Raw genomic sequence first — 11,728 nt, forward strand, 5'->3', positions numbered from 1 at the left:
GACATGATTTAGTACATGTCAAAGTTCAGAGAGCAGAAAAATCCTAATTAACTATTTTATTTTGCAAAGAATTTCATCGAAATTTAAATGTAAGCCTAACTTCATCAAAATTAAATGTTAGCTTATTGAGAATTTTATTAAACAAAGACTACCCTCTCTATAACATCAACTAGCCAATTATGAATTCAGATTTACGAACATTAAAATTTTGAACCAAGTCTAAAACTAGCTGACACAGAAATTATTCATTTTGTTTCTCAAAAAAAAAAAGTTATATTATATGAATATAGTTTTTGGTGTTATTTATTCATTAAATTGTTTTTCCTTCTTCATCAAAAAAAAATTGTTTTTCCTTTAATTTTAAATTGAGTATCAGCTTAAAAGCTGTACACAAATATCCTCCTCTACAATCACTGAAAAATTACCAATTCGGATCTTTCCCTTTTCTTTTTCTTCTATCTTCTTCATGTTTCATTAATAAAAATACAACAATTGTTATAAAAACTATTATAAATAATATAAAATAGGAAACAACAAAACAAGAAAAAAATAAAGAGATAAATCGAAAGTAAATGAGAATTTTCTAACCTTGAACTTCTAATTATATAAAAAAATATGGCTAGAAAAATAAAAAGTTAAATCGATGAAATAAATAAAAATATAATAGTATTTATAGTAATAATTAATTTGTGTGATTTAGACATTTATATGTATAATATTTTATAATAACAATTTATATAGTGACACGTGGACATTAACCTGTCACATAACGGTTAGATACTTACGGAAGTTCCACACTAGTGACGGAAGATATTTTTATCGCGAAAAATACATCTTAGGTACTTATCTGCTACTCGGCATAAAACTTAAGTATTTATGCCGTAAATTATTCATTTTAGTATCATATTATTTATGTTAGTATCAATTGATTATTTATTTTTCAATTTTTAAAATGATAGAAAAAATTTCACCTATATGCAATTAATTATCCTACACTGTTAAATGAGATAAATAGTCCTAGACAGATGAGATTAACTGAATTAGTTATCCAGACCTTGAGCATGTCCAAATATTGGGCTAGACAAATTATACAAATTTAATCTAATCCAATCGTGCGTACCAAACAGACCTTAAGAAAACTTCTATGGAAATAGCTTTAGAAATTATCAAGTCTTAAAATTTCTAGTAAAATACTATACTGGTAGAAATTTAGTTGTCACAAAGTGAGTTTAGACATTTATATATAGTGTTTAGGATGATCATAATGAAGATTTACACACACAACACATCATGACTATTTCCACCACACTCCTATTTGTAGACATATAAATAGGTGAAATAAGAGTTATGAACGATGAGAAAAAAGTTGGGATTAAACCCAATTAAAGCCATAACATTTTGAACATTTTACTCTAACAAATTCTTTAGGCGACTTCAACATACTCAAAAATAGAGTTTTGTAACTCCTTTCGACTCCTCGTGTAACACTTTTTAACAACTATAAGATCATAGTTTTGAATCCCATAATTAATTTAGGTAACAATTCTTTTATTACACTTAATTTGTGATTAACAAAAGAGTTACAAATGAATAATTAATTTGTAACTCATTTTTATGTTACAAATGTATATACGTTAAAATAAACTATAGAATATATAATTTATTTATTAAATACTTTAATATATATTATTTACATGATAATATACATGTGACACATTTTAATCGATTTATTATATTATAAAATGATATAACATATATCTTAAGAAAATCTAATAATAAGTTTCTTACTCTAATTGTTTTTAAATATATTGGTAATCTCATCAACTTATAGGTGTAATTACTTGCAAACATAAGTAATTGTTACATTAACGTTACATATTTTTTCTTGTAGTTTTAGGTATCCTATATTGTATAATATAAGCAATATAAACAAAATATTATGAGAAGGTTCCATTACAACTAAGCATTATTGTTGGTAATATTCTTTTATGTTATTTCACTATATATTTTAGCAAATACAAGCTATTTAACCACATTAGTTGAGAAACATATCCATGTAAAGCCATCCTTATAACTTGTACATATTGCCAATTATTTTGATTAAAAATGAACTTGATATTTCAATGAATATATAATATACATTTTATTTGTGTATCTATGTTCATGATTGATATTCAAACTAATTAATAAACAAATCAAAAGAAACTAAAGAGTGATTTTTCACTTTCATTTGAAGCCGAATGAGTCAGTTCTACATATCTAACAAAATAGACCATCCAAAACCGTGGGCTAATGTAAACTATCTATACCACTCTTAATATTAAAACAAATATTTGGTAATTTCAACTTTTCACCCTTAATTATTTAAATGAATTTTCGTGTTATCCTTGTAATGGGCTTGGGTTGGTGATTTAATCAAGGCCCATATAGGTGTGTATAGATTTGGGCTTGCCTGTTAGAATTTCAACTTTGAGGAATAAGGAGTCTGTTAGATACGGGCTTGCCTGAGTTCATCATCCATAAAGACTACAAAGATACAATAAAAAATTACATTGCATACTTTTTTTTTTTTTTTTGAATGAAAATAATTTTTATTAGATAGAAATATTCGCTAATACAAAGGACTGAAGAGCAAAGGGAATATCACTCTCAGAAAAAAAGACGACCTGACCAATAATAAGCACTACGTGTCATACAGTGCGCGACTTTGTTAGCAGACCGTTTAACATGACCAATAAAAACATTACTTAAAGAAGATAAAATAACTTGACAATCTTTAACAAATAAATCAAAAATAGAAGGCATAGATACATAACTAAGAATAGCTTGAACAACTAAAAGGTAGTCTGTCTCACATTTGACCTGTCATTCCTCTTTATCAAACTAAGTGCTTCTTTGATACTGAGAATTTCTGCAATTTCGGGTCGGCAGCTGACAGAAGAAATAGTTGAAAACGCCTCCATCACTCGGCCATCGCAGTCGCGTGCTACAAAACCCGTGCCTATCTCATTTGTGGCTTCAAAAATCGCCCCATCCACATTAATTTTTTACTGACCAGCAGCCGGTTTGGACCAGTAATCTCTTGTGTCAGTGCGATTAGAAGCCAGAGACACCCAGCCCAGCCGCTTAGACTGAGCACTCGTCCATTGTCGAAGCGTGGTACGAGCCAGCAAAATAACATCAGTAGCACTACAGCTTCTACCATTCCGAGCCTTCCAAATTGCCCAACCAACCATGACGACTTCTTCCACCAACCCCATATTGCCCACTGCCAACACTTCTAAAAACCAGTCAAAAAAATTGTCTGCTGTGGAATGGCCAACACCTAACGCAAATCGGAGCCAACATGAATGAGAAAAGGGGCATTGAACCAAAACATGGAAAATTGACTCTTCCACATGGCTGCACAACACACAATGCAACTCCACCGGAACATGTTTACTAGAAAGCTGAGTACGCGTAAGCATACGAAGTATAAAATAATAAAATAATAATTTATAGCATGAATAATTATAGCTAAATATAGCTAGTACTAAAATAGCTAACCATATATCTCATCTAATGGAGGTAAATTTTAATATTTTTAACTATATTTTTGGACAACTCTAATTGAATAACATGTCAAATTTATTAAGATTTCACACTCTATCATTCCAATCACATTCTAAAACCTATCTTATAGATGATACATTCTAAAACCTATCTTAGAGATGATATTGTTTATAGTGTCTCACTAATATTACACTATGTTTAGTAAAAGAGAGAGGTAGTTGGAGGGATAGAAGAGAGATCGGAGGAGATAACAATTCCTCTTGTTTGGCAAGAGAGATTGGAGGAGTGAAGAGATAGTTAAATGAAAAGCAAATCCTTCCAAATCTCCAATTTAGAATCCTTCCACTAATGAAAGGATATATAATCTAAATTACAATTATACTCTCTTAATATATTATAAAAAAATATTTATAAAGACAATATAATACTTTCATAAATGAATATTCTCCTTTCACCACTCTATTATTTCTATTAAACAACTTAAAATGATTGTTATTTCTCTTCCCCTCTCCTATTTTACACTACATCCTTTATCAACTTTCAATCTTCTCTATTTTCCATCCTACCAAATATAGTTTTAGTGTGACACTATAAACTATACTAAATATTTTTTATTAGTTTTTAATGTTTAAATAATATATTTATAAGTTAAGTTTTTTTTATATACATAAAATTTGTGTTTATTTGTAATTTAATAAAATAATATAATAAAAAATATTATATTAATTGAAATAGAATAATGTACACAAAGTTTTGGTATTGTGATTGAAATATAAAAAAAAAAATTATGTTAGAATCTATCATTTTTTATATTGATTTAAAACTAATTTTAATATTTATTATTGTATTATTTGTATATAGTTTTGGAACAAAGATCAATTAATTCCTTTTCTCTTTATAATACACTGCCAAGTGGAATGTTATAGTCAACGACTACTCACTCAAGGAGACAAGGACACAAAAATTGTGATTCATTTCATGATTGATTTTATATATTAGAAAAAAAAATTGGAAATGCTAAAAAGAGTAAGGAAACTAACAAAAATATTGGAATTTGGCAATTAACTACTAATTATATAATATTACTAACCATCACAAACTACTATCAATTTACATGATATTTTTTTTTTTATTATTATTAAAAGACTAATTAGGATTTTTGTTCCTGAACTTTGACATGTACTAAATTATGCCCTTGAACTTTTAAAGTCATTGAAAATGCCTCTGAACTATTGAGATTATTGGATTTAAGGACTTTTTTCTAATTTTAGTAAAAAAGTCTAACATGGATGAAAGTTCAGAACCATAATTTAGTACATGTCAAAGTTCGAAAGGCATGATTTGATAGATATCAAAGTTTAGAGAACATGATTTAGTACATAAACGATTATTGAAATAGTTTGGTACATGATATTATCTTAAATTAATAATAAAAATAATTATGAATTAAATAAAAGTAATCATTAAAATAAAATATAATATAATTTAAGTAATGAATACTTCCGTTTTCTCTAGAAAAGAAAATGGAGTCCAAACGTTTGTTCCCTTTGGGAAGAAAAAAGAAACGTTAGAGACGACCTGAGACTGAGATAAGTGAATTGATTCGGTGTTTATATAATTTTAATATTAATATTATTATCTTTTGTCGTCTTAAAAAAATATTATTTAGCAAAATAATAATAATAATAATATTTTAAACTGTTATATATAAAAATAAAAGTCATGAATTGAAAAATATTATTATATTTTTTTTATTATTAAAATAAATAAATAAAAGAGAAAGTTAAGGCTTTAAATCTGTAAAAACCGCCACTTAGCTAGCTTGGTTTCTCACTGGTCAATCTTCAGCTCTCTGAGCTAACTTCCATGGCGTCCGCAGGTTCTTCTCTCTTTCCGGTTAACTTTTCTTCTATCGTTTGCTCTGGAACCAAGTCATTTCCTGGAAGTTCAAGTAATAATTCCATTCCGATTTCGGTTCCGGTTTCCTTTTCGACTCACCGATTGTCTGTGTCTACCACTGAAGACCAATCATCGGAGGCGAAGACGAAAATCTTAGAGAAGAGAAATCTCAAGAATTCGGTAGAGGAGGAAGAATCAGCTCATACGACGTCGTTTTCACGCGAGGAAGGATTTTGGTCTCATGCTGAGTTGAACGAGGTTGATCAGATAAAGGAACGGCGAACGAGTGTAAAGGATTACTTTGAGCAGGCCAAGGATTGGATCAGGTCAGACTGTGGACCGCCTCGTTGGTTCTCGCCCTTGGAGTGCGGGTCCCGCTTGAATGATTCTCCTCTGCTTCTCTTTTTGCCTGGTTAGTCTCTAATTACTATTTTTTATATATTTTTTAAATTTATTATTATTACTTCTCATTGCTTTCTAAGATTCTTAGACCTTTTTGGCAATTTGATTATGGGAATTTTTAGAACTTTATTTGATTACGGCTGACTTTTTGTCTTTCAATCAATGATTATGAATTTATGGTTTTGGTTTTTATTAGGAGTAAAGAAGACAATCATAGTTGGTAGATAGAAATCCAGTGTGAAATGACCATTTGACCTTGTACTGAATTGAGCTTTTATTATGATCTATGTTTTGTACGGAATTGAATTGTGTAGGAATTGATGGCGTCGGGCTTGGACTTGTAAAGCATCATGAAAAGCTCGGCAAGTAAGTACCATCTTCATATAGTACATCATTTACTACCAAACCATTACAGTTAACTTCATTAATCCAGCTACTAATGCTGTTTATTTTCTAATTTTTATTGATTTCTAATTGTGCTTGAAGAATATTTGACATATGGTGCTTGCATATTCCCGTTGAGGATCGCACATCTTTTGTGGGTTCGTCTTCTTTCCCTTTCATTTGATCAGTGTGTATCTATACATGTTAAGTGTCGGATAAAATGACATGTGATTTTGTATGATATAAAAAATAATATATATCTAGTTATCAACCTTCTATGTTGCTATGGCTACTCCTACTTACTTAAAATACTTCTCAACTGTAAGCTAAAGAAAATGTATTCCTGTGAAATCTAACCTTTCCCCTAATTTCCATGATCAGAGCTGGTGAAGTTGGTCGAGAGAACAATAAGGCCTGAACATGATCGTTCGCCAAATAGGCCGATATATCTTGTTGGAGAGAATATTGGGGCATGCCTTGCACTATCTGTGGCTGCCCTTAACCCTGACATTGACCTCGTTCTGATTTTAGCCAATCCCGGTAAGTTGTTACCACCCTTCTTCTTACGAATATTTAGGCATCATTGGCTGCATAGAGAAAAAGTGTAAGTTTAATTAAATTTGCAAATGCGTTGGGTGAGACACTGGGAAATTTTTTTAAGGTTTATAAATATATCTTTAATAGTAAAGAGACTACAAGCTTGCTAAGCTATCCCGTAACAAAAATGAACTGGTGCTCAAACAATGTGCTTGCTACTACACAAATTGCAGCTCTGAACAAGATAAGGCAAAAATGCTAGTTAATTTGAACACCCTAGTTACTCTGAAACTATAGTTACATATCAGCTTCATAATTATTGGTGTCCCATTGATGAATTTTATGTTCTTGTCAGCTACATCTTTCAGCAAGTCGCAAATTCAATTCCTAACACCTTTATTGGAAGTCATGCCCGAGTCCCTCCAACTAAGCCTACCGTACATGTTAAGTTTAGTTACAGGTTTGCTTTCCTAGTTCCTCAATTTTAAAGTTTATCTATGCTGGATATCGTTTAAAGTGCTGTGATTGACTGAATTCATATTTGTGTTGTACTGCATGTAGGTGATCCTTTAAACATGATTAAGGCTAGTTTTGAGAAGGGACTTCCTCTGCAGATGATTGGAGAGCTAACCCGTGGTGTAAATGAAATGTCGTCTTATCTCCCCGTAAGAAATGGTTTTAGCACTTAGTTATTTGGCATACACTTATATTGGAATTTATATTGTTCTCAAAACTAGCCTTTGGCCCATCCTTTTTTTTTTAATAAGAAGATATTTTTTTATGGGTGGTAATGCTCTAGTGCATAGTAAATTATCACATCATCAATTGTACTTTTTCATGCTGATTTGCAATAACATTATCTTAACTAGCCCTTTTTTCGGGATCAATGGTTGAAGCCAACAGGTTCTGGCCGACATTTTACCAAGAGATACACTACTTTGGAAGCTACAAATGCTTAGATCAGCTTCTGCATTTGCTAATTCACGCCTCCATGCTGTAAAAGCCGAAACTCTAATACTTTGCAGGTCTATATCCATTCCTTTCTAACTGATATTACTGATTGGAATTAATAGAGTTACAATTCTTGTCCCAAACCATTATGTATAGTGTCAACTGTCAAAGCTGAATTCTTTGAAAAACCTGAAGAAGCAAAAAGAAGAGTAATTAAATTTACTTATACACTTTACTCATGACATTAGTGAAAATTAGCACACAGAAGCTTATTGTTTTGCAATGTGGCAGAGCCATTTAGAACTCATCCATAATTTTCATTATAATAGTTCTTTGCTGCTTAAGCTTGTGCATTAGTCAGAATGACAACACTTTCACTGTTTGTTTTCTTTAGCGGAAAGGACCTGTTGCTACCTAGTAAGGAGGAAGGTGAAAGACTCTACCAAATTTTGCCAAATTCTAGGATTCGCAATTTTGAGGAGAGTGGTCACTTCATTCTAATGGTAGGACTAAAATAGTAGTTGAATATATATTATTTGTTAATTAATTATTTTTACATCTGAAACTTCATTTGAATTGCAATCCTATGGCTCCAATACATGCAGGAAGATGAAACTGATGTGGTAACTATCATCAAGGGTTCTATTTTCTACCGCCGTTCGAAAAATCATGATTATGTTTCTGATTTTATTCCACCAACCCCTTATGAATTCAGAAAGATGGTGGAATCAAACCAGTAAGTATAACTTATGAAGAATATAGAACTAGTTATCCTCGTCTATTTTACCGTATGCTCTCTTGTTTGCTGATGTAGACTAGCAAATGAATTTTATTTATTGACTAAAACAGAGAAGACCAAGAATTGCAACAAGCATATGTATACACATCATAGGAGTAGGACTCTAATGTACTTTTGAGATGATTTAAATCTCGAACATACTAGCTTTCCAATGCTTGATATTGGCTTTGTATGCTTTTATCACGTTAGTCTGCATCGTAATACTAATGTTTCATGTATGAAAATTGATTCTTGTTTATTTAATAATAGTTAATAATCCATAGCCTGCTGTATGGGTTAAAGAAGCAGTTTTTCACTTGTGCCTGTTCATGTATGCTTTTTAATATCGCTCTTGCTTGCCCAATTCTAATCACTATCAATTATGTTATACTTAGATGGATTAACGTGGCTGCCAGCCCAGTGATGTTCTCGACATTAGATGATGGGAAGATAGTGAGAAGCCTTGCAGGAATACCTTCAGAAGGTCCTGTCTTATTCGTTGGTTATCATATGTTGCTAGGATTAGAATTGGCTCCTTTTGTATCTCAGTTGTTGATAGAAAGGAATATCCTTGTCAGAGGAATAGCACATCCTATGATGTTCATGAAAGTAGCTAAAGGAAGCCTACCTGAGTATCCACATTTCGAGTCAATGAGAATTATGGGGGCAGTTCCTGTGTCTGCAATGAACTTCTACAAACTTTTCTCTTCCAAGTCTCATGTCTTACTATATCCAGGTGGGATGCGTGAGGCTCTTCACCGGAAGGTAACAGTTTTGACCTTTAACATCCTAGATTTTGGTTAAAAAAGTGTAGATTCCACATCTCTGAAGCAATAACATTAGGTTCCCCTATTCTATCGTCCTTGCTCGTTTAACACACGAAAAGAAAAAAACTTCTCAAATAGATAAAGGAAAAGGTGATTACTTCATTTTCAAACCTGTCAGCAAATATCTTTTGGTTGATTTGGAAATCCATCTTTAATTTATGATGAGAAGTACTGTTTCCTTGTTACCCATATGTATCAAACATTGGATTAGTCCTGAAAACTAACCCACAGTGGTTCAATCAGTTTGATGCTGGACTTGTACTAATTTTTAGGGTGAAGAGTACAAGTTATTCTGGCCTGAACAGTCGGAGTTTGTAAGAATGGCAGCTAGATTTGGAGCCAAAATAGTACCATTTGGAGTCGTTGGGGAAGATGATATTGGAGAAGTAAGTAACCAAACCTCATATTTCTATAATACAATCTATCTATCTATATATATATGTACGATATTATAAATGTTTTCTTTTTCCATACAAGGACGTCCATGGGTTTTCTCATTAATTGTTTATAAGAATATCATATTTACATACATGATATTTCTAGGAAAAGAAACGAATATCCCAATGTAATGTATCATGAGTGGTATGGTGGTATGGGTTTGATGTTTGCTATATAATTAGTGATGTGAATGAATGACAATTCAGTGACCATTATTTTAACATAAGCACCTTCCTTGTGCTCAGCTCTTTTTTGATTACGAAGACCAAATGAAAATACCATATCTAAGGGCCCAGATTGAAGAATTGACAAATCAAGTTGCCAAGTTGAGGTACACACAGATATTGAATGTTTTAATTTCAACAAATTAAGTATTTCTTTACTAGTTTTCTTTGTGAAATACACTAGTGATGATCTTGTGAGTACAGGAATAACGCAACTGGAGAGGTAGCAAACCAACAAGTACACCTCCCAGGAATTCTACCGAAAATCCCTGGCCGGTTCTACTATTATTTTGGGAAACCAATCGAAACAGAAGGTAGAATAAAGAAGGGATATTTTTCTATAATCATAATATATAATGAACTAACTGATTTGGATAATTTAATTAACGATAAATATATAAATGATGTGATTAGGGAGGAAGAAGGAGCTAAAAGACAGGGAAAAATCTCATGAACTTTATTTACATGTGAAATCAGAGGTTGAGAGATGCATAGGTTATTTGAAAGAAAAAAGAGAAAAAGATCCTTACAGAAACCTATTGCCTCGGTTAGTTTACCAGGCCACTCATGGTTTTACAACTGAAGTTCCTACATTTGAAATTTGATCAATTCATACATTTCATTTGTGTTGTGTACATACATTACATACAACCCCCCATTGCCAATTGCCAATTGCCATTGCTGTGTCTTTATAAGCTCATTGAAATTGTTTGTGGGGTAATTATATTTGATTGCAAAGCAAACTAGTGTTCATTTGTAATTTTATTTTCGAGGCCATGTTGATTGTAAAACTACTAATGAGGCCTCTGATTAGGACATTGTCATGTCATCTTGTTTAATTTCCATTTGTGATGAATAGTCAATCCTTCGTCTATATCATTGAATAGTCTCATTGATTTTTCCCCACAAAATACTCAGAAGAAAATTAAACAATAAATAAAAAAACTTAAGCCCTTTAATCTCGAGTGTTGCTCTAAGTTACACATGAAGTGAAGATTTTTTTTTTTTTTTGGTAAATTGTGGAATAAATACTAATGTTTTAGATTTTATACACTTAAATATTTTATCTTAATTCATAAATATGGACACGTAGAGGGTTCAAATGCATTACATTTATTTATTTTATTGTAAAATTTAATATTCTTAATATCAAAAATTAAATGCTACTTGTTTTTTTTTTAAACAAGTAGCATTTAGCTTATGATATTAAAAAAATTAAGTTTTAAATAAAAAAAATAATTGTAATGTATCTGGACTCTTCACGTGTCCATATTTATGAGTTAAACGAAAGTGGTAGTAACTGGTGTAAGAGAATTGTAACATTAGGTATTTTTGTCTCCAAAAATAAAAATATAGTATTTAAGTGTATAAAATCTGAAACATTATTAAAGAGAATTGCTATACATGACGGTCAAACATTTTTAAGAATCCCCGTGTTTTAATGTTAATGGTGGTTCTTGTTAAAACATATGTTAATGATGATTTAGATTTTATAAAAGAGAAAAATTGAGCCGATTGAGCTAAAAAGCCAAAATCGTGATGCATCCAGATTAAAAATATTTTTTTTTATCATATACAATATTTACAATTAGAGCTATTAATATTTTAGATGGAGTACATATGCTTATTATTGCTATAGACATATTTTTGTAGAGAAAATAGAAATATCTATTAATAGGTAAATTAGATAAAGTTATGAAGTTATAGTTCAAATTTAAATTTCTCCAACTTAGAAA

The 11,728-nt window shown here is 31.0% G+C and overlaps 1 protein-coding gene across 2 annotated transcripts; it reads left to right on the forward strand.

The window, feature by feature from the left end:
* The first annotated feature begins 5,096 nt into the window (after positions 1–5,096).
* LOC115700337 (phytyl ester synthase 2, chloroplastic) lies at positions 5,097–10,871 on the forward strand. Of its 2 annotated transcripts, XM_061102073.1 has the most exons (14): positions 5,097–5,863; positions 6,168–6,219; positions 6,340–6,395; positions 6,619–6,777; positions 7,130–7,234; positions 7,336–7,439; positions 7,678–7,799; positions 8,120–8,228; positions 8,331–8,461; positions 8,899–9,268; positions 9,603–9,716; positions 10,014–10,099; positions 10,197–10,306; positions 10,407–10,871. In XM_061102073.1, the coding sequence occupies exons 1-14, from the start codon at positions 5,419–5,421 to the stop codon at positions 10,595–10,597; spliced, it is 2,154 nt and encodes a 717-aa protein (XP_060958056.1). In that variant the 5' UTR covers positions 5,097–5,418; the 3' UTR covers positions 10,598–10,871. The 2 variants fall into 2 exon arrangements, with proteins under 2 accessions (XP_060958056.1, XP_060958057.1); XM_061102074.1 differs by lacking the exons at positions 6,168–6,219; positions 6,340–6,395 and having other exon boundaries at positions 5,331–5,863.
* The last annotated feature ends 857 nt before the right edge of the window (positions 10,872–11,728 follow it).

Source organism: Cannabis sativa, chromosome 8, assembly GCF_029168945.1.
Source record: "Cannabis sativa cultivar Pink pepper isolate KNU-18-1 chromosome 8, ASM2916894v1, whole genome shotgun sequence".
Lineage (NCBI taxonomy): Eukaryota > Viridiplantae > Streptophyta > Magnoliopsida > Rosales > Cannabaceae > Cannabis > Cannabis sativa.